We start from the raw sequence: 21,789 nt of genomic DNA, 5'->3' as shown, positions 1-21,789 counted from the left end.
CACCTCTGCTGCCCCCCACCCATAACCCACCAGATAAAATGCAAGATGCAGGGTTGGAGCAAAGCAGACCCACGCCCTATCCTATCACAATCTGCCTGTCAGGATCTGCAGGCTATTGTCCCCTCCACCGTTCCCAGAGTTTCGCGGTCTCTCACCATCTCCAGCCACCCCCACTTCTTGCTGAGATCATAGCAGCTAGGCCCCCCCTTTCCGTCCCTGTCATCCCCCAGACTGTTGTCAATGCAGCAGCCAAAGGGACCTGTTAAAGCCTAGGTCCCACCTCACCGGGGCCATTCCGACACAGCTGGCCGTCACCTCCAACCTCATCCCTCCTGTCTCTCTCTGGCCACACAGGCTGCTTCCTTCGTCTCCACATTTCAGGTACATCTCTGCCCTACAGACTCCGTCCCTGCTGTTCCCTGACAACCTGCCCGGCTCCCTCCCTGACACCTGCAAGTATCTGCCCCTGCCAGCTTTCCGGAGGGCTGACCCAGAGCTGCTAGTCCACAATCCTGTGGGCACATAGATGCCCCTGCCCCACCCCCCACAGTCCCCTCCTCTTCTCACACGTCAGGTCTTTCCCATTCCTTCACTACCACAGCATCAGGAGGTAGGACGGGGTCCGGAAAGGAGAACATGACCAGGAAAGAACGCCCCCACCTCGTGTCCAGCCCCAGCCACCTGTGACCGTGCTGGACGAAGAGGTCCTACTACCCCATTCAAATAGCCAAAAAAGCCCAAATCTAGCGTTTTTAAGATCAGTGTTGGCAGTTGGCTCAAATTTGTTTCAGGAGCACTGGTGAGCCCAGGCCTCTGGGCCAGCTGCGCATTCCCGCCTGTGGCTACCGCAGCAGCCCTGGTTCGGGGCCATGGCTCGAGGTGGCCCCCCTCCCTGCAAGCCCTTCCCATGCACCCCCGGCACCCCACCCCTGCACTCCAGGGGTCTGGCCAGGGACACACACAAAGGCACAGGGAAGCACTGCACACCGACCCCCCCACCCCAGGGACACAGTCACTGGGCAGCAACTTCACGACTTTTATTTGTGGTGCCTGTGCTTTGTCTTGAAAATATCTTCTCCCCCTGCCCCTGACAGTGGGCGGGGAGGGGGCAGCAAAAAATAGAGACCTCCCTCCCTATTGCACACGGACCCTATATACAGCCCCGCCTGGCCCGGGCGGGCGGGACTCTTGGCACTCTCGGATCCCTGGATCACTCTCGGATCCTGGCACATCTCAGGAATGGGAGGGGTGACTGGGGTGGCATCACACGTGAGAGGGGCACCTCTGGTGGCCACTCTGGTCCTGGCTACTGGTCCTGGCACTTCCTGGTCCTTGGTTCCTCCCTGGTCCCACCTCCAGCCCCGAGCCCCCCTCAGCAACATCCCCCTACCTGGCTCGGCCTGTTGCCTCCATCCTGGCCTCAGGGGCCCCCCTTGGCTCCTGGGGACTCTGTACTCCCCTCACAGTCTGGAGGCCCCGAAGGGAGGCTATGGCTTCTCAGAGACCCCCTGGGAGCCCTGTCACTCGTGCTCACACAGGGGAAGGGATGCGTGTGGCAGAAGCAGCTGGATAAATACGGGTAAGGGGGAAGGTCCTTCTCCAGAGTCACTTAGAGAGTTTGCTGATGACGCGGATCAGGGCTGCGTTTTCATCCTTGAGCCTCTGGTTGTCAGCCCGGAGATCGGACAGGGCCTGTGGGAGAGGAGTGGCAGAGAGTGGTCAGCCGGGGGCCCGGGCCAGTGGAACCCCCTGCCCACGGCGCCCCCTTAGTACTCACCTTTAGCTCCTCCTCGAGCTCGGCTGCCTTTCTCTCCAGGGCCCTGCGCTCCTGGAACCAACAGGAGGCATGAGGCCCAGGGGCCAGGGGTTGGGGAGGGCCAACAGCCATTAAGGCTGGGAAGGGCAGAGGTCAGAAGGCCAGGTTGGGTCAGTGTGGCCTTCTGCAGGCCCACAGTGGTTTGTAAGGCTGAGGCCACACCAGGCCCCGCTCCAGCAGCCCCTACTCACGAATCTCTCCAGCTCCAGGAGGGCCGGTCTCTCTGCGAAGCGCTCCTGCCTCTGGTGAGAACAGAAGAAAGACAAATGTCCAAACCACAAAGTCCGGGAGGTGGACAGCTGCCCAGGCTCTGGAGGGCCCCATCCCTCACCACCCAGCCCGCCCCCAAGGATCCACCCCACCCCGACCCGGTCCCCCCTCGCTCTGTCGCTCGGGCTTCCCTGCCCAGCGGCGGGTGCTGAGCCCGCATGGCATGCCCGGGGAGCACAGACCACGGCCGCACCTGCGTGGCGCGCTCCAGCTCCACCTTGAGCTGTGCCAGGCGCAGCGTGGTCTCCGTCAGGGCCTCGCGAAGCCGCTCATTCTCGCTGCGCAGCTCTGAGTATAGCTGGGGGCCCGGGGGGAGGGACAGGGTCAGGCCTGCCAGCCCCTAGGCTGTGGGGTGGCAGTGCAGGGATGTGTGGCAGGCAGAGCCACAGACAGGGGGCAACAGGGACAGAGGCCGACTTGGGGGGGTGTCTGCAAACCTTCCTGAAGCCTCCATCGGGCTCTTCCGAGGCTGGTTCGGGGTCCCGCTGTCTGCAAGGTGATGGGCCGCCCTCTGAAGTGCTGGGGCGGAGGCGGGCCGGGCGTCAGCGGGGCTCTCGACAGCCCTGCAGACAGCCCAAACCCTTCCCGGCCAACCCTGTACCTGGAGTCTGGGCTGCGGTCGGCCGGCTCTGCCTCCTCCCCCTGCGGGTGGAGGTGGAGTTCAGCCTGATGCCAGGAGGGAAGTCTGGCCCACCACCCTGCCTCCAAGGCCCACCCGGGCCCCACCCCTCACCTCTGCAAGCCCCCTCCACTCCTTGCCGACTCTGCGATGCTCCTTGGTGGCCTGTGGTCCCTGCCCCTGCCCGTCAGGCTCCTCTGCTAGGGGGACGGACAGAAATCAGTCCAGAAACCTGTGGAGGGGCCTCCCTTCCTGCAGGGTCAGGGTCCTTAGCCCGACCCCCCAGAAAACACTGCAGCAGGAGCGCTGGAAGGGCCAGAGGGCAGGAGGACCACCTCCCAGAGACCAGACCTCACCTCTCGGGGCAGGGCCATCAGAGTTCTCCACCCCAGGGACTCGGGGTCGCCGAGATGGGTCCTGGAGGAGAGGATCAGGGAGGTCAGAAGCCAAAGCCATCTTCCACCACCCTGTGCCTGCTTCCCGACCCCTCTCACCAGGCTCTGCAGGCACGACTTCTCCGGCTCTGGGGCCTTCCCTGCTACCTTCTCCGCTTCCTTCAGATCGGTCAGAGTCACACCCTGGCAGAGTGGGGACAGTCAGGGATCTCCAAGCTGAGGCCCCAGCCCCTCCTCCCTCAGACCCAGGAGTCCAGACCCCCAGCCCCCTCCTCCCTCAGACCCAGGAGTCCAGGCCTCAGCCCACACCCCCACCTGTGTGGATCTCCGAGACTGGCGCATGAGGCGAGATCGAGCCTTCCGCTGGGATTCAGACTCCTCATCCCGCACCGGCATCTGGTAGGACCTGAGTGAAAGGTCCCAACCTCAAGGAGGGTCCTTTGAACCCTGTTCCCCTCTCATGGCTGACACTCTTCAAGGAACTTCCAACTCACAGCCAACCCTGGGACAAATGCCCCCTCTAGAGAGGGCCTGCCAGAGGCGTGGGGACCCAGGCCCAGGCCATGCAGTTCTTCCCAGCAGGGAGAAAGGGGCTTCCCACCCGCTGCCTCTTCACCTCCGCCGGTCCCGGGAGTCAGCTGGGGGCGCTGTGGAGGCTACAGGGACACTGGGCTTCACCGGGGATTCAGGCTCTGAAATCCTAGAGGGAGGAGAGTGGTTAGCTGAGGGAGGACGCCTAGAGATCTCAAACCTGTGTGAATTCAGGCATCCAGCAAATTTTACTCAAACTCGAGTTACGTGGCAGGTGCTGGAGACGCAGCGGTGAGCAGAAGCCAAGTCCCTCTGCCCCCAAGAGTCCAACATTAAAAGATGCAGAACAAACACAAAGCGTAAAAACTCATGTACGTCCTATGCTATGCTAGAAGGCTAAAGGACTCTGGAGTGAAGGAAAGGGCTGCAGAGCCAAGGCCCTGGGGCAGGAGCACGTCTGCATCAGGAAGGAAGGGGGCAGGAGGTACAGCCAGAGGCAACAGGAGGTCCTGTCACTGTGACCTTGAAAGATTAACAGTGAGCTTTACTTGATGCACTGGAGGAAAACAGAGCCCGAGAGCGATGGCAGGCAGAGACCTCAGAGAGCAAAGGGACTTGCTGAGGGTCATGCTGACGAGGGTGGACCCCAGACCTGCCTCCCACCCCGACAGCCCAGGCCCTAGGCTGCTACTCACAAGGCGGAGGGCTCTGGCAGCTTGCGGGAGGGCGTCGGCATAATTCTGGCCAGACGGGGCTCCTTGGCCTGGGGAAAGAGGCCAAGATTGGGGTGGACTTTCTCCTCTAGTCAGGGCTCAGTCTCCCACCCCTCACCCCACTCACCTGAGCAGAGCTCCCTTCCAGCCTCGAGGAGGAAGCTGAGCGCTGCAGCGCAGCCCCAGGGGTGCCCTCGGCCCCCTGCCTATCTGTGGGCCCCAGGGTCCCAGAGCTGCCTGTCTTCTGGAGGCCAAAGCGCCTGGAGAAGGGGGCCTCCTCTGGGGGCTGGGGAGGAGAAAGGTCTCCGTTACACAGAGGATCCTTCCCCAATTCTTCAAGTGTCACCCCAGAAGGACCACACAAACCACAACTCCCATCAGCCCCTGAGGCTGCCACCAGAAAGAAGCAGACAGTTGGTCGGGGGAACTCTGGAAACTAATCTTCACCCTACATACCCTGAGAGAGAGTTGCAGAGTTCATGGCATCCCTCCCTGCCCCTCCCAAGTTAGCATCACCCTCTAGGGCACCCAGACTCACCATGGGGCCCTGAGGGCCAGGGGGTGGCGGGGAAGACACTCCATTGAGAGCTCTGGATTCTGGAGAGGGTGGCCCTGTGGCACAGGAAAATGGGAGATGCCGGTTGTCTCTCAGCCCCCCAGCTCCCCACCCCTCAGACCAGGACTCCAGCCCCAGTCCCCCTCAGATCCTGGAGTCCAGCCCCCAGCCCCCTCCTCCCTTAGACCTAGAAGTCAGGCCCACAGCCTCCTTCTCCCTCAGACCCAGGAGTCCAGACCCCCAGCCCTCTCCTCCCTCAGACCTAGAAGTCAGGCCCATAACCCCCTTCTCCCTCAGACCCAGGAGTCCAGGTTCCAGCTCCCTCTTCCTAGATCCAAAAACCCAGACTCCGGCCCCCACCTGTGAGGCCTTCTTCTCCCTCATCCTCGTCCTGTATTGGGGGCCCCCCTGCACCCCCAGGCCGGCGCTCTTTGGACAGATCCTGGAGGGAGATCTTCTCTCGGCTGCTCAGGCGACACACAGAGCTCCTGGTGGGAAGAGGAGGGTGTCGGGGTCTAAGCCCCAAGAGACCCCAGCACACCCATCCAGGCGCCCGCCTACTACCTTCGGTGTTTGCTGCTGGAAGGCCCCTGGGGCTCCTGGCTCCTGTTCTGGGAGGCCTCCTTCTGGTTCCGCAGCTGTGAGGGGAGAAAGCAGGCTGCTGGGAGGCCCCGCAGCGCCCGCGTCCAGCCCAGCATGCAGTACTCTGCTTGTCTGAACTCGAGAATGCTCTAGACATGATGCGCTCTGCTCCAGGGGTGCGCGTGGAGGGTCTGTGGGCTCATCAGGGTGTTGCGCAGGTGGCTGTGTGGTGTCTGGGTCCCTCAAGCTCTCACAGCCACCTCTGGGCTCATCGCCAGAAAGGCTCTTTCCTCCCAGGAAGCCCTGCTCGCCCAGGACACTGGCCTGGTCCTCCGCCCCAGGAGCCCCCTCTCTATGGCTCGCTGGGCACAAGCCTAGCCTCTGCACAATGGTTCCTCCCCTAGAAGAGCCAGTCACCACGTCCGCCAGACCCCAGCCCGGCCCACAAGCCCCGCTGGCGGAAGCACTCCCTCCAGGCTGGAGGCACACACAGATCTGTGCTCCCCCTCGCCAAGGGCTGACCCTGCCTCATCGACAAAGCCCAGTGTGGCCCCTTCATCTTCACCCTCAGTCTCACACCGCTCCTCCACCTGGCAGTCAAGCCCTTCGGCTGGGCCCCCAACCCAGGGCCCCCCTGCCTCATGCTCCCTCAGCCTTGGCATATGCTGTTTCCCCCAACCCGTGCACATTGCCCACCAGGCCAGAACCATGGCCAGCCTTCCAACAGAGGGATGTGCATCCATCTACCTGCCGCTCATGGGAAGCTCTGGGATAGGGCCCGGCCCCCAGGAGAGGCCACTGGCCACCTGCACAGCTTACCATCTGCCGAGCAATGACCAGACATTCTCGTTCAGTAATGTACATGCCCGTCATAGAAGAGCATATACCCCACACAGCTCCTCATAAAGCTGCACACACCGTTATCCCCATTTCAGAGGTGAGGAAACAGAGGCCCAGAGGGGTTCAGTGACCAGCCTGAGCTCACACAGCAATTCCATGGCTGAGCCAGGCTTCAGAGCCCAGAAGCCATGCCATTCATCCCTTTACTCTGCATTATTCCAGCAACAAGGCCAGGCTCAGGCCGGTCCCCTGAGCCTGGGACAGTTAATCCTCATCCTTATCCCAAGGTGTGACTGAGCCTGGGGCCCTGCCTCCGCCCCAGACCCCATCCCCTCCCCACGACTCCTATTCCTGCTGGTCACTGCTGGGGCAGAGCAGGGGGGCCTCACTCAGCCAGCTGCAGGGACAGAGGGTGCCCGAGACTCACATCCTCCTGCTTCCGGGCCAGCTCCTCCAACAGACTCAGCACCTCTTCATCCGCCAGGTCACAGGGACGCTGGCCCTGGTGGAGGGGGAGGACGGCGGAGGTGAGCGGGCCTTCCCCACAATCCCTCCCCTACCAGCCCCCAGCCCCCCCCCCCGCCCCCAAGCCGCCTGGCCCTCACCGCGTGGGTCAGCGAGTCCATGCCCCCACCGTGCTCCGCCAGCAGGCGGCAGGCATCCTCCACACCCCAGTGGGCCGCCGCGTGCAGGGGGGTCCAGCCATCCCCATCCCGGAGCTCAGGGTCGTAGCCAGCCTGAAGGAGCAGCCTGGGGGCCAGGACAGCTGAGAGTCAAGGACCAAGATAGGGCTTCCACACCGAGGGCTGACACACGGCTGGCGGCACAGGGCCCACGACAGCACTGACCTGGTCCCAGGCCCATGGCCGAGAGCCCTTGTGTGCGGCTGCTCTGCCTGCCAGCAGGCAGCCTCCAAAACACTGCTCCTGGCACCTGCAGGAGAGGGGCTGCTCTCTTGACCGTCGCCCCCCACCACGGGACAGACAGCCCCAGAGCCGCTGAAAAGGCTGAGGCCCCAGAAGGAGCAGCCTCGGGGCGGTACTGCTCTAGGAACCGGCCTGCAGAGGGTCCCAGCCACGGGGATACTGGCCACCAGGGACATTGGGCAGTGTCCAGAGTCACTACTGGCTGTCCCAACCTGGGCGTGCGTGCCTGGGATGTTACCAACACATCCCAGGGCATGGAGGGCGGCCCCGCAGCACAGGCTCATCTGGTCCACACGCCATGAGTGGGGAGGCTGAGGAAGCCTGGCTTCCGTGAGTCTGCGATCGTCAGCATCTCAGAGCACAGGACGTGGGGAAGGCACGGTTACAGGCTCAGGGCCACCGCGCACACGGCTGGCACCAGGCGCCGAGGCCGTGGGAAAGAGCCAGCGCACAGTAGGACGATGGGGGGGGTGTTATTTCACAAGGAGGCTTTCCGAATGAAAGCGCCGCATACCCCGCTGATCTCAACATTGACCTTCCCAGAGCTCACTCTCCTTACCGCACTGGGCACCTGCTACTTCCCCGAGGACGCCCCTTCGGCCCTCTGTCCCAGGGTGTGGGAGGGGGTCTCAAATGGTCAGTCGCCAGTTGTCCCCAGGCCACCGCTCACACGCTCACTCCCCCACTGCCCTGTTTATATCCTTCTAGGCCCGAGGTGGTCAACCAGGGATGGTGCTGGCCCCCTGGGAACACTGGGCAATGGCCACACAGGGCCGGCTGTCATGACTGTGGTGGGTGTGTTCCCAGCACCCCCGGAGGCTGCTCAACCTTGTATGATGAACCTGGAGCCAGCTCCAGGTCCCCAGCGTGGCGACTGGCAGCCCTCCATGCACACAGGGCCCTCTGATGTGGCCTGCTTCCCTGGTCACCTGTCTGGGGGCCGCACATGGGCCCAGACCTGGCCCATTCGCCCATGGGTCCCCAGCCCTAGAAGATGGCCTGGCACACAGCAGATGTTCCATGAGTCGCCAAACAGCTGCCTGCTGCATGTCTCTACCCTGCCGTCCGTCTCCAAGGAGGAGCCGGGCAGTTACATAGTCCTACACGTGCAATGGGTCCAGCTGTAAACAGAGCCATTCTGAGGGGCGGTAACGAACTCAGAGAATGAGACTCAGAGAATATGTCTGCATCCAAAGCATTTCAGAGAGCGAGGCTGCCCCAAATACGGCCTCTCCTCCTGCTCGGGACAGTGCCAACTCCTGGCTGGACACACTGTCGCCTGGCTGCAGAGGAGTGTCCCAGTCTCCGCGGCAGCTGTGAGTGGCCAGGTGAGTCACTGGGATGGGGTAATGCTGGGCAAATGCCAAGTGGTCTGACAAATGGGGTGTGAGCATTAAGTGTGTGTGTCCCTTCTGGGTTGCTCTTCTAAAGGGAAATGGACACTTGCTCCTCTCCCCCTCTCTCCCTTCTTGCTATCTGGGATGCAGACGCTATGGCAGGAGGTGAAGCAGCCACCTGAGACTCAGAGATGGAAAACATGGGCAGAAGAGGGAAGGGCTGAGTGCATGCCGGGCACGGCCATGTACATTATCCCATTCCCCTCGCCAAAGGGACTAGCTCTGAGACGGGCAGGTGCCCATGGCGGCCCACGAGCATCAGACCTGATCTTTTGCTTTAAGTATGGAGGACAAAACATTCTACCTTCAGAGCAGGTGTGCCACCAGGACACGAGCCTGGAGCTACTAGGGGTCATCTTAAGTGCCTCCCTAGAAGACCTGCCTGAAATCCAACACGGAAGTGAGCAGAGATGAAGGGTTCGTCTCTATTCCACTTTCAGACTAAAAATAAAGTACAAATCACAAAGAGAGGAGAGGAAGTTTGAGAATAAGAGCTGGAACCAACGACCCCAACAGAAAAGGGCGAGGCATCCAAGCACGGACAAGGGCCAGCGGAGGACGGCAGCAAGGGAACATGCACTGTTCAAGTTCACACAGTGTAAACACATACGCACCAGATAACCTGGCTTTGAAATACAGAAATAAAGCCTGCTAGAGCCATAAGGGTGAACAAGCAAAATCCATGAACACAGTAGAAAAGTTTAGGGGATGCCTGGCTGCCTCAACTGTAGAGCACATGACTCTTCATCTCGGGGTTGTAAATCTGAGTCCCACGCTGGATGTGGAAATTTCATAAAATCTTAAAAAAAAAAAAAAACTAAAAAAATGTTTTTTACACCTCTCATAGTAACTGGCAGAATAGGCAGACAGGAAAAAAAAATCACTAAGAATATAAAGGATTTAAACAGTATAACTACAAAGCTGGCCTAATGACCTACATAGAACGCCATACTTGACAGCACGACTCCTCTCCCGCCCACATGTATTGCTGTCTAAAGCAAACCTCAGAGGACTTCGGAAGTCTGGAATCAGAGAGGACCCGCTGCCTGACCACACTGCAGTCGAGCCCAGAAAGGAGTAACAAAACTCTGACCGGAAAATCCCACGCATCTGCATGAAATGGACGACACACTTCCAGATAATCCATGGGTCATGGAGGAAAGACTACAAGCTGGAAAATGTTTTAAACTGAATGGCAACGAAGAGGCTGGACGTCAGGAGTTGTGGACACAGCAAAGGCTGTGTTTAAAGGGAAATACTCAGCCTACATACCCAACTTAAAAAGTCCACAGGGAAGCGGAAGGGCGAGAAGGAACAGATGGGCCCAAGTCAAGGAGCAGGGAAAAGGGAGCACCCCGCCAGCCCAGCTCACCTCATCACTTCGATGTAGCCCTTGGCAGCAGCCACATGCAGGGCAGAGGCCCCCGTGCGGGGATGCCGGGCCTCTGGCATGGCGCCCCCATTCAGCCAGCACCTGGTATCATGAAGCAGCAACTCCTCCTCCGCCCGTTTGGCCGCCTCCACATCCACACCTGAGAGGACAAGAAGGGGCAGCAGGTGGGACGCACACCTTGGGCTCCAGAAGGCACAGGGCAGCGCGGCCCTGCCCTGTCCTTCTCCATCTGTCTGCTCCACTGGGACGCGAAGGACCTGGACTTCCCCACTGGGTCTCCAGGTCGCTGCTGGTGGGGGGAGAATGGGGATTGCAGGCCTCCTCCCATTTCAACCGAAGTGCTACGTTTACAGTTTTGTTTTTTTTTTTAATTTGACAGAGAGAGAGAGAGATCACAAGTAGGCAGAGAGGTAGGCAGAGAGAGGAAGGGAAGCAGGCTCCCTGCCGAGCAGAGAGCCCGATGTGGGGCTTGATCCCAGGCCTCTAGGATCATGACCTGAGCCGAAGGCAGCGGCTTAATCCACTGAGCCACCCAGGCGCCCCTACCGGTATTTTTAAGTATAAAGCCTGGAGTTTACAGAGCGAACCCAGCATCTGATGACATGCGACTCTCCCGGGCACCACCCATAAAATGCTTAGCCCTGCACCCCCACGCACTTTGTCCTAACCACTTCTGCTGCCTGTGAGCGGGGTACACCAAGCCAAGGGTCCGTGTCACCGAGGCAACAGCTGCTTTCCTCCCCAGGAGCTGCTCCCGTTCACAGCTGCACTGTCACCTGGGACAAGCGGTGAGGCCAACAGGCTTCTCTGTCGGTCAGGTTCACCCTTTCCTCTGGTTTCACAGGAAAGCCATCCCGCACTCACGGATGCGGAAGGCAAGCTGCCACTTCACACATCAGCGGATTTGGGGTCAAAACAGGCAGCCTTGTGGAGGCTGGAACAGTGTCTGCCGACCGTCCCCGGTGTCCGCAGTGTGCGCGGTACAGCCCATTGAGAAAGGACTCAGAAACAGTCCTTCCCTTTCCCAGGAAACGTTCCATCTCTCCCCCAAGTCTGTTGGTGTCTCTGCTTTTCCAGCTGGGGTTTCTCATGCTCTCCGAAGCGCTGCATGGAGCCGGGCCTTCCTGCTCCACAGCCATGGACCACATGCAGAGCCGGAGCTCTGGAGCCACACTAGCCCGAGCTCGGAGGTGTCACGAACGTAAAGGACACACTGGATTTTGGTGGGGGGCAGGGGAGAGCGTGCGACAACCCATGAATAGATTTTTTTTTTCTTTTTTTTGGAGAGAGTGAGGTGAGCATGAGCCAGGTGGAGGAGCAGAGGGAAAGGGAGAGAAAAATATCTCAAGCCAGCTCCACGCTCAGCACAAGCCCATGGGGTCCAATCTCACCACCCCAAGATCAAGACCTGAGCTGACACCGAGACTTGGACACTTAACGGACTAAGCCCCCCAGGCTCCCCTGCACAGTTTTCTTTATACCCATTAATGTTAACATGATAATGTCTCGGACATATGGCCTTAAAGAAAACGTATTATTAAAATTAATTTTACCGGTTTCTTTCTACTTTTTTAACTGCACCTACTTAAGACATCTGTTCTGCTTGCGGCTCACGCTGGCTTTCTGCTGGACAGCACCGGCAAAGAGCAACCACGGCCCCACCACTTAGGTTTGAAAAACTCAAATATGACAGAGAGACACCCTGTGGCCCCCGAGGTGACCACCGCCGCGGACGGGCTCCTGCACAGGCATCCGCTTTATCCTTCCTCCGCATCCTTGTAAACCTCCTGCTCTAAGTCTCCACGCCAGATCCCAGAAGGCGCGCCCGAAGCGGCAGAAAGCAGAGGCGACCTGGTGGCCCAGCTGCGCCACCTGCTGGCCCCTGAGCACTCGGGCCCCATCTCCAGTCCGAGTGCCTCAGGGTCTCGGCTTTGGTTCACAGGGACTCAGCTGTGGGCAGCCGCCCCAGGAATGTGTGCCTGGTGAGGGCCCACCTGCAAGCCCCAGCCAGAGTGGGACAGCCAGGCGAGTGCTGGGCGCTATGGGACAGGTTCCGGCCACAACTCCTTCAGGGGGAATCCCCTGCAGCCTATGACAGGGCCGTGGGCCTTACCTGCGCAGGGAATGGGCGGGGCGGGGCTGGGGGCTTGCTGACCTTCTCTTCAACCTTGGGCATGCTCATACACATCCCCCTGCAATCTGTTTTTTTGCTGAAATCTGCCTGTTCACTGATGGAGCTCCTGACCAGGGTTGGCAAACCTGTTTGGTGTTTTACTGTTTTTGTTGTGGCCATGGCAAGATAAAGGTAACATAAAACGGGCCAATTTTGCTACTTTAAACTGTGCGACTCAGTGGCATTTAGATTTACAATGTGCAACCATCGACCCCCATTCCTTTTCCAGAACTTTCCCATCATCCCAAAAGGAAACCTCATACCCGTGAAGCAGTCATTCCCTGTACCTCCCTCCCCACAGCCCACAGATCTACTCCCTGTCACTAAAGTTTGCCAAATGTGGAAGTCCTCTGTGTTTATAAATAAAGCTTTATTGGAACACGGGCATGCCCACCAGTCACATATCGCCCCCTGCTGTGATGGGGGAAGCAGCCACAGGGGACAGTGGCAGCGTGACAGGACCTCCCACGAAGTCTCAAATACTTCCCATGTGGTTCCTCACAGAGAAAGCTTGCCAGCCCCGCTCAGTCCATGGATTCGCAGGTTACTTATTTATCCATTCTTCCTTTGGTGCAGGCCCCCACCTCTCACGCCTGCTAACAACTAGACGAAGGTTCTCGCCCCAGGGTGGGAGGGCCTGTCATGTGGCTTAGGAGTGGACCTGCCAAATACTCCTCTCCTGCCCAGTCCTGTGGGCAAAGTGGCTGGAGTACTGTCTGAGCAGGTCCCTGAGGCCTGCCCTGTGGCCAGGCCTGGGGGCAGCATGTGCGGCATGGCAGGGCCGCTGCTGGCCTTCCGGGCATATACTCTCTCTCCTGTGTGCCTCCAACAAGACTGCGCCCTTGGTGGGGCTCCATAACCGCCCATCCCTCCTGCCCCAGTGGCTGGCTCAGGGCTGGCTCAGACCGAGAGTGGAAGCTCAGACCGAGAGTGGCAGCTCAGACTACTGAGTAAGTCTAGCTCCGGTTCAGCTGGAGTATCAGGCTCAGCTGTGAGAATCCGAGCCACGTACTCCACTGAGAGACTCTGTCTAAGAATGAGTTCAGTACAGTGACTGGTTTGACGCTGTACCCCTGGATCAACCCTTGCCTGAAGCCTGCAAAATTCCTGGACTTCAGTTACACAGCCTGTAAACTGGCTTTTTTTTTTTTTTTAAACCATGGTAAAAACACACACAAAAGTTACCATCTTAACCCCTTTTTAAACGTGCAGTTCAGTGGTATTAAGTACGTTTGCACTTGTACAACCACCAGAACACTCATCTAGAGAAACTGAAACCCAGTCCGCATTAAACAGCAACTCCCCATTTCCCCCTCCGCCAGCCCCTGAAACCCACTGTTCCTCTTTGTCTCCACAGACATGACTGCTTTAGTCCTGTTCCTCGGGTAAGCAGAATCATCCGGTCTTTGTACTTTGTGTCTGACTTATCTCACTGAGCAGAACGTCCCTGCGGCTCATTCACACTGTAGTGTGTCAGAATCTTTTGCCTTTTTGAGGCTGAACACTACCCCATCGTATGCACACACCGCATACTGCTTATCCGTCTGTCTGCCGAGGGACACTTGGCTGGGAACATCGCCAGGGTGCCCACAGCCATACGGACGCCCTGTCGGCCCAAGCCAGGCTCCCACAGCAGCTGCTGTCAGAATCCCCCCGCATACTACTTCTTGCCTCCACACTGGAGCCACCTGGCCAAGGCCCATGTGGGGTTCAAGGCTAAGGTCAACAACGACAAGGCAGACACACAGCACATGTCTCCCGGAGTGACACCCTGAGGAAATTCCTGGCCCAAAATGCAGACCTGAATCTCCTGGAAAAGCAGCAGCCCACCGCAGGCCAAGGGACACGCCGCGGACACGAGGCTGGATGAGGAAGGCGAGGGGAGGACCGAAGACAGGCGGGGTGCGGCCTCGTGAGGCTCCGGAACAGGAGGGGACCACAATCAACAGCACAGCCTCAAGGTCCCAAGACCCAGAGAGGAGTAACAATGTGACATCCCGTTGTCCTTGTTGGAGGAGACTCTGGCTCCCAGGGCAGGACGGGGGTTACAGTCTGCAACGCGTTCTCGAGATGGCCAGGAGCAGAGAGGGAGGCAGCCAGGAAGGGCGAAAACGGGAACGGGGCAAGGGGGAGCTATTTATGTAGAGTGGGGGAGGAGAGGCAGGGCAACTGCAGATGTGCCAAAACGTGACAAGCTGATGGATCTCTAGCACGTGATTCCATCTGTATGAGACACCTACGATGGGCACACGCATGGGCACCGAGGGCTAAGAGGCCTCCCGGGGCCGGGGGCCGTGGGCTAAGGGTTACTGTGGGGTTACTGTGGGGTGACTGAAGCCCCCAGAGCAGGTGGCTGACAGACGCAGCACACTCGAAACACCAAAGAACCCACGGACGGTACACCTTCAGAGAGAGCCAACCGGGCTTCACACCTCAGCTCCACAGAGCGGCCGAACCCTGGAGAAGCTCGGTCAGGGTCACGTGCGCACCCCGAGGCTGCCCCAGCCTTTCTCCAAGCTCAAAGCATCTCAGAGCAAGAAGTCAAGGAGCAGAGGGAAGCTCGGCTCAGGTCAGCTTTGCCCACTGCGCACCCACCCCCACCCCCGCCAAGCACAGCAGGGCACCCACCTACACCTCCATGGGGCCTCCACCTCCACGGGGCCAGCAGCCAACCTGCCCAAGCCCAGCCGGGGACCTGGGTGTCCCCTTCAACGGCCCAGTACCTGCTGCACAGCATCCTCCCTGAAGCTGCCACGTGGGCCCGCAGCCGCCCAGGCCCTGTGCTCATAGCAGCACCCAGACCAGTGCCCCCCACCCGTGTCCTCTCCTTCCAGACCCATCAGGCCACAGCCTTCCCCACACACCCCACGCATCAGCAGGTCCCAGACAGCTGCTCCGGTGGGGGAGCATGTTCAGTCGTAAGCCCCTCTGCGAACTTGCTAGAAACAACACACATTCTCTCTAGAAATATGAACGAAGCCATATGCAGAGTTTTGGGGGGCCCTGGGCCCCACATTAAAGACCACCGAGGTACACTGACCCTGTGCATGAGATGACCAATCCCCCAGACCCCTGCACTGAATCCACGAGTAGACAATCTCACCCAGGAGACCCCGAACAAGGCTCTCCCCTCATTTCCTCACCTACTCAAGTGATAAGGTGATGACTGGGGTCACCAGTGCTGGGCTCATATTCTGTGCCCAGCGGCGGTACAAGCGCCATATACAATCAGTCACTCCATGTCCCGAGCAAGGCTGGGGACACACTCACACTCCCACTGCTCAGGAAAGGAAGCGGAAGCACAGAGAGTCCGACAATCCCGGGATGAGCAGAGGCCGGCCGCAGAGCCCCGGCTGTCCGCTCCCGGGGGCCCACCTCGGAAGGCAATCTCCGCCTTCAGCAGCCCCTCCATGGCATCCGACTCGGCCAAGTCCAGGGGCAGGTCCCCGTCGCTGTTGACGGCGGCAATGTTGGCCCCATGGCTCAGGAGGTACCTGGGGGCAGGGGTGGGGTGGGAAGGTCAGGGCTGAGGGGCTGAGCTCCGGCCCCCAGGGGATCCCACGTTACCTCCCCTGCCTCACCTGGCGATGTCCAGATAGCCGCAGGAGGCAGCCACATGCAGGGGCGTCCAGCCCTCATTGTCTGCCTGGTTCACCGTGGCCCCCTGCTCCACCAAGAAGCGCACCACCTCCAGGTTCTCGTCGATGCAGGCCTGGGCACAAGGGGCACAGCTGTCAGTCCTTGCCTGGCCCACGCACTGTGTGCCCAGCAAGGCAGGACACCCATAGGGGCCGCAAGACAGATCCAGGGAACAAGCAGTTGTGACACTCAAGGGAAAAACCGTGGTGTCGCTGGGATAGAGCCTGGAAGGCACCAGCCCGACTCCTGGAACGACCCAGCTCCCGATGACACCCCTGGCTTCCCAAAGGTTAGGTCAGCTGGGCCTCTGGAGCTCAGCAGAGACCATGACAGCAAGACACCCAAATCCCTGCGAGCACAAACCAGATAGAGACTTTCCTCCAGGTGCAGAAATCCCGGAAGATGCTTTGTCAGATACAGTGTACCCCAGTCACCACCAAGAGGACAGGGCTTCCGGTAATGGACCCCTCCTCCCTGACCCAGTAGCCCCTCCTCCCTCAGACAGGGGAGTCCAGGCCCACAGTCCCTCCTCCATCAGACCCAGGAGTCCATGCCCACAACCCTTCTCCTTCAGACTCAGGGGTCCGAGTCCCCGGCCCCTCCTCCCTCAGACCCAGGAGTCCTGGTCCCCCAGGCCCTCCTCCATCAGACCCAGGAGTCCAGGCCTCCAGCCCCTCCTCCCTCAGACCCTGGAGTCCAGGCCCCCCAGCTCTCTCCTCCCTCAAATCCAGGAGTGTAGGACCCCAGCTCCTCCTCCCACAGGCCCAGGAGATACACTCTAGGAACTGACCATGCCCCTGACTTATACCCTGAGGGGAGAGGCTAGGCCCCTGGGGCCCAAGGCTATGCAGGGCTCTTAAAGTCACCAAGTCCCTGGGAACGTGGGGCAGAAAGAGAGTCCTGGAAAAGACTCCTCAAGGTGTATAAACGGCTGTGTTTGCCTGTTCCCAGAGCATGGAGCCCAGACGTAGCTCCCATGCACCGAGGACCCACTACACATGGAGCACTGTTCCAAGAGGTTCACACTTGGGAAGATCCTCCCTGATCTGCTGTCAGGGCTCTGCACAGCGGAGGAAGAAATCAGTCTCAGGGAGGTAAGAGCCCTGGCCCAAGCAGGCACAGCAAGTGGGGACAAAGAAGGGATTTATAGCCCAGGGCACGTGCAAACACGGGGTGGGAGCTGGGACCTGAGCTGGGTCAAGGGAAGGGGTAGGCCTGGAGTCCTGAGTTCTCAGGGTAAATTAACCCCCCAACTCCCTCACCTCTCCAAAACCACCCATCTGGAAAAGGGAAAGCAGGCCATGAGGGCCAAGAGCATGAAGTCATGGAAACTCGGGCCGTGAAAGGGGGGCCACACGTGCCCTGGGAACGGGATGAACTCGGCTCCGTTTATTTCTACCCGGTTGTCATGGTGATGGGGGGGGTGTCAAGCAGGGAGATGGGCCTTTCCCTTTCAAGGACCTGGCCAGGCACAGGAATCCATGTGAAAGATGCCCGAGGCTTGGGCACCAGGGATTCAAGAATCCAGATGACAGCCCCCACCCCCGGCACCCCCCTAGACCCAGGAGTCCAAGCCCCTCCCCCACCCAGACCCAAGAGTCCCAGCTGCCACCCTCCCTATTCAGATCTAAGAACTGCAGCTCCCAATCTCTTCTACTCCACACTGCAGAGCCAGCCACTAATGCACAAGGCGATTTTGCGAAGAGGGGACAGTACAGGAGCCTTCTCAAGTGGTCAGCGAACCCACCTGAAGCACAGTACAGGAGCCTTCTCAAGTGGTCAACGAACCCACCTGAAGCAAGCACCCGGCTCTAAGAACTCCCAGACCACAACCAAGGCAGGGGGCTGACGCCCCAGGACCCACTCCAGGGAGAATTCAGAAAAGAAATCACAGTCCCAGGACTCACCCAGACAAGGCCCAGGAGCGTGGGACAGGGGATGCCTGAGACCTGGGACTTTCCCTGCAAAAACCAGACCAGTCTCATGCAAACCACCATGAGCTGGTCACCCCACCCCAGGCCTGACCCAACCCCAGCTCGCCCGCTTGCTGGCCATGTGACCTGAGGCGGGAACTTCCCCTCTCTGAACCTCCAAAGCCCTAACCCTTCAGGCCTCCTACAGAGTGAGTTTACCAGGTACCTGCCTGGAGCGGGAGAAAGATCTCACCTGAAAAGGCAGCCTGCTAGGCAAGCTCAGAGTGGCCTTTTGCAAGGGTCCAGGCCCAGGGGATGCCAGAGAAGGGGGGATTCAGTCTCAAGAGCAGGACCAAGAGCCCCTGACGGGAAGTCCAGGTGAGCCAAGTCATGGATGATGGCGAAGGGGGACACGGGAGCCTGACACACCCCTCCTGGACTTGCCAAGTCCTCTGAGAACTTACAAGATCTCAGGGAAGCAGGACTGTTCTGTGGGTGGAAGAAAATTTCCCAGATAGCACGAGGAACTCTGTAGGGGACAGGCCTGGGGGGTTGGGAAAGAGAAAAAGGGAGAGGCCGGGCACTTAGACCAGGCGGCAGCAACTCCCCAGCTGAACGCCTACGCTGCTTCCTGAAGGGATTTCCACACATACAAGCTCCCTCCTTCTCCAGAGCCCAACCAGGGAGGGACCCACCGCTAGCCCTGCTGCACAGGAGAGGAAACTGAGGCAGAGAATGGACAGTAAAGCAAAGCCACAAAGCTGAGCAACTGAGGTTAGAACTTAGGGCCAGTTCTGCTTCTCCTCAATCGCTCCTCTCCTCTTTGTGGAGACCTGAGAAGTGGGCTACTTCCAACATCCCTGCCTCCCCCATCAACCTTTCCTTCCCAGGGTCTGCTGTGACTCCATCCATTACCGAGGCCTGTGGGTTCTGGCACAGAGGAGAGGGCTGAGGACTGGCCCAGGAAGAAGACGGTCTAAGGGATCACACAGGGGCCAGAGGCTCTTCTGTGACCAGTCCTGTGCCCGGAGGTCCCACCGTGGGGGAACAGATAAATGCACCCAGAACCGGACAGATTCCTGGAGCATAAGGCGGCTCTGCTTCTGGGCCACAGATACACTGGAGGCAACAATCAGGGAGTCTTGGAAAGGCATGGGGGCCAGCTTGTGGAGGAGAGGACCAGCAGGGTTCTAGAAGACTTGCGGAGGTGACATGACGAGAGCCAAAGAGATCAGCCTATGGGAAAGAAGCTGCCCAAATCTCCAAGAGAAGGCATCGGGCCCGGAAAGCAAGATGACCGAGGACAGAGAGGTGGGTGCTCTGAGGTTCCCCAGAAAAGACCGAGGATACAGGCCTAGCCAAGGGAAGGGGCGTGAGCACGACGCGGTGCCCTGAGAAGGACAAACATCCCCCACACTAGGCCGCCTGTGGAAGACAGGTGGCACAGCCTCCGGAAAGTGCAGACGGCATCGGCATCAGGGTGGAAAAAGGACGAGGTGACCCAGACAAGGAAGCGAAGCCTAGCAGAAAGCGGCCCAAAAAAGAGCATCCTCCCCCAGCCTCAGAGGGCACTGCCCAAGGCTGAGAAGGAACAGGGAAGGAGCACGAAGCCGAAAGCAGCGGCACGGAAGATCCGGGCCTAGCAAAGGCGGCAGCCCAGGCCAGGGACCAGGACAGGAAGCCCGGGGGGCGCCAGAGCGAGAGGACCCTGCTGCTCGAGTACCTGCCTGGAAAGGGGCAACGGGGGCTGGGGCGGGGGGGGGGGGGGGCCCACACTCGTACAGCGCGTTCGGGGTCGGGAGAAGGCGGAGCGCAGCGGCAACGACGAGGCCGTTGGAACGGACCAGACGGAGGCTGTCAGTAGGGGCTCGCGTCCGGAGAGGGGGCGGCGCAGGGTGGCAAAGACCCGACCGGGTGAGGAGGTTCAAGACTAGAAGCGACGAGCTCCAGCGGGTGGAGCGGCAGAGGGGGCGCAGACCAGGGCGGCAACCGCGACTCATGCTGGGAGCACGCTCGAGGGGGCTCGGACCCGGGGCGCTGACCTGATGCAGGGCGCTGATGCCGTCGGCGTTGGTGGAGTCGAGCACGGCGCGGGCGGGCGGCGGGGCGGCGGGGTCGAGCTCGGCGCCGGGGCCAGGGTCCGCCGCGCGCAGCATCAGGCGCGCCTCGTCCAGGTCGCCGCCCGCGCAGGCTGCCAGGAACTCGGCGGCGCGCTCGAAGCGCACGGTGCGGGCGCGCCGCTCCGCGGGGCCCGGCTCGGTGCCCGCCCGCGCCCCCCACTGCCGCAGCTGCTCTCGCCGCCGCTCCCGGGCCGCGGCCGCGGCCGCCCCCGGGCCCGCCCCCGGGCCGTCCTCGCCGGACATCGCGCCGCCCGCCCGCCCGGTGAGCGAGCGAGCGAGGGCCGGGCCCCGAGGACGAGCTGCCGCAGCGCCGCCGCCGCCGCCGCCGCCCGCCCGGGGCAGCCGGGAACTGCCGCTGGCCCCGCGCAGCCCGAGGATCTGTCTGCCTCCGCCCGGCGCGCTGACGTCAGGACGCCGCCACGGGGCGCGCTGGGAAATGGAGTCCGCAAGCGGAAGTTGCTCCTGGCAACCGTCCGGCCTCGCTCCGCCCCGGGGCACGCTGGGAAGTCCGCCGCTCCTCGGATCCCAGGCGATGGGGCGGGGAGCTTCGGGAAACGCAGTGCTCGGTCCCACGGGGCCCGGGAGCCGGGAAAGCTATAACGCCCATTTCCCCACGTGACTCTTTACTGTGGGCCCTTGGGTCGGCTCCCTTCAACTAGAAGTACGCGGTCGGACATTTGTCTTCTTCCCGGCGCCAGAGTGGGGCCCAAGAGTGCGCGACCCATGAATGGAGGGATACCCGAGGTCACGGGACACGCCAGGGTGCCACGCGACCCAGAGAGCCTTCGGCACAACCCGGGTCCCAGCCTCCTCGGGTGACTGGGATCGTGATTCGAGACAAAAGTGGGCAGAGGTCACTGCCTTCGGCACGCAGCCCCAACGCACGCCGGGAAATGTAGTCCTCAGGGCCCGCCCCTGGAGGCACGGTGGGTCCTAGGCAGAACCCCAAGCACCGGAAAAACCAGGCCCAAGGGCAAGAGGAGTCCAGAGTCCCTCATGGTAACCCTTGGATCACATCGGTAAAGGTGCCCAAGGGGCAGGGTCCACAACAATAGCGCCCCCAGAACCTTCATGCGCCCGCCCCTCTCCCGCTCGTGTGCACGTTGGGAAATGTAGTCCAGGCTCTATTTCCTCGCAAGCCATGCTGGGATTTGCAGTCCTCAGTGAAGCGTTAGGCGTCGCGTTTTATTACGATTTTTTTTTTTTAAGTATTTATTTATTTATTTATTTATTTGACAGAGATCGCAAATAGAGAGGCAGGCAGAAAGAGAGGAGGAAGCAGGCTCCCCGCTGAACAGAGAGCCCAATGCGTGGCTCGATTCCAGGACACCGAGATCACGACCCGAGCCGAAGACAGAGACTTAACCCACTAAGCCACCCAGGTGACCCCGCGTAGCATTTTAAAGCCCGAAATAATCTCACTTTAAGTGTCCTGAACCTGAATCTGGCTAGGAGAGATGCAGATACTTTGAGATCAGATCAAAGAGTGGGAAAAAATAGCCCAGGAAGGCTGTAAAATTTGGATGGGGCGATAGCCTTTTTTGCCAAGGGATGTTGGAGGAGCCCACCCACTCAAGTCCTTGGGCCTGTAGGAAGAAATAAACTACAAATCCCATGAGGCCTGGATAACGCTGGCCATAGATATAAAAGGACTGGGGGGGGGGGGGGGTCTTGGGATGTGTAGTATCAGGTCGGCTCCCTTGTCCAGAGTGAAAACAGAACGAGGCACAGTATAGGTCAATTGTGATTTCTGATATTTTAAAACCGTTAAAGGAAAGTTTTAAATTTAAGAGAGATGTACTGTGAAAGACATGCCGTAGCTGGCCTTCTAGTGACTGTCGACACACTAACATATCCCCTGGGCCCTCAAACTCCTCTGCTTACCTGTATGTAGCATCAGGAGCCA

At 60.0% G+C, this 21,789-nt stretch overlaps 1 protein-coding gene across 3 annotated transcripts; it reads right to left on the bottom strand.

Moving 5' to 3' along the window:
* Positions 1-1,022: 1,022 nt before the first annotated feature.
* PPP1R12C (protein phosphatase 1 regulatory subunit 12C) lies at positions 1,023-20,235 on the bottom strand. 3 transcript variants are annotated; one of them, XM_013048139.2, is made up of 22 exons: positions 19,806-20,235; positions 15,793-15,923; positions 15,587-15,705; positions 10,018-10,177; positions 6,928-7,072; positions 6,750-6,824; positions 5,465-5,538; positions 5,261-5,388; positions 4,883-4,956; positions 4,472-4,630; positions 4,327-4,394; positions 3,717-3,800; positions 3,416-3,506; positions 3,200-3,283; positions 3,062-3,122; positions 2,820-2,905; positions 2,688-2,728; positions 2,524-2,605; positions 2,280-2,384; positions 2,008-2,058; positions 1,778-1,828; positions 1,023-1,692 (listed from the first exon to the last, which is right to left on the bottom strand). In XM_013048139.2, exons 1-22 carry the CDS (start codon positions 20,124-20,126, stop codon positions 1,606-1,608), a joined length of 2,277 nt encoding a protein of 758 aa, XP_012903593.2. In that variant the 5' UTR covers positions 20,127-20,235; the 3' UTR covers positions 1,023-1,605. The 3 variants fall into 3 exon arrangements, with proteins under 3 accessions (XP_012903593.2, XP_012903594.2, XP_044932869.1); XM_013048140.2 differs by having other exon boundaries at positions 2,820-2,902; XM_045076934.1 differs by lacking the exon at positions 4,472-4,630.
* Between the last annotated feature and the right edge of the window lie 1,554 nt (positions 20,236-21,789).

The sequence above is a fragment of the Mustela putorius genome, unplaced genomic scaffold, assembly GCF_011764305.1.
Source record: "Mustela putorius furo isolate JIRA1106 unplaced genomic scaffold, ASM1176430v1.1 tig00000196_pilon_pilon_pilon, whole genome shotgun sequence".
NCBI lineage: Eukaryota > Metazoa > Chordata > Mammalia > Carnivora > Mustelidae > Mustela > Mustela putorius.
The sequence above is the reverse complement of the archived record's forward strand: the minus strand, read 5'-3'. Positions and strand labels throughout refer to the sequence as shown.

Coding starts and splice junctions, on each gene's coding strand:
- PPP1R12C (XM_013048139.2), bottom strand. CDS start 20,126: ATGTCCGGCGAGGACGGCCCGGGGGCGGGCCCGGGGGCGGCCGCGGCC. Junction 3,123..3,199: donor AGTCGTGCCTGCAGAGCCTG/GTGAGAGGGGTC, acceptor CCTCTCCTCCAG/GACCCATCTCGGCGACCCCG. Junction 1,693..1,777: donor AGCTCGAGGAGGAGCTAAAG/GTGAGTACTAAG, acceptor CCTCTCCCACAG/GCCCTGTCCGATCTCCGGGC.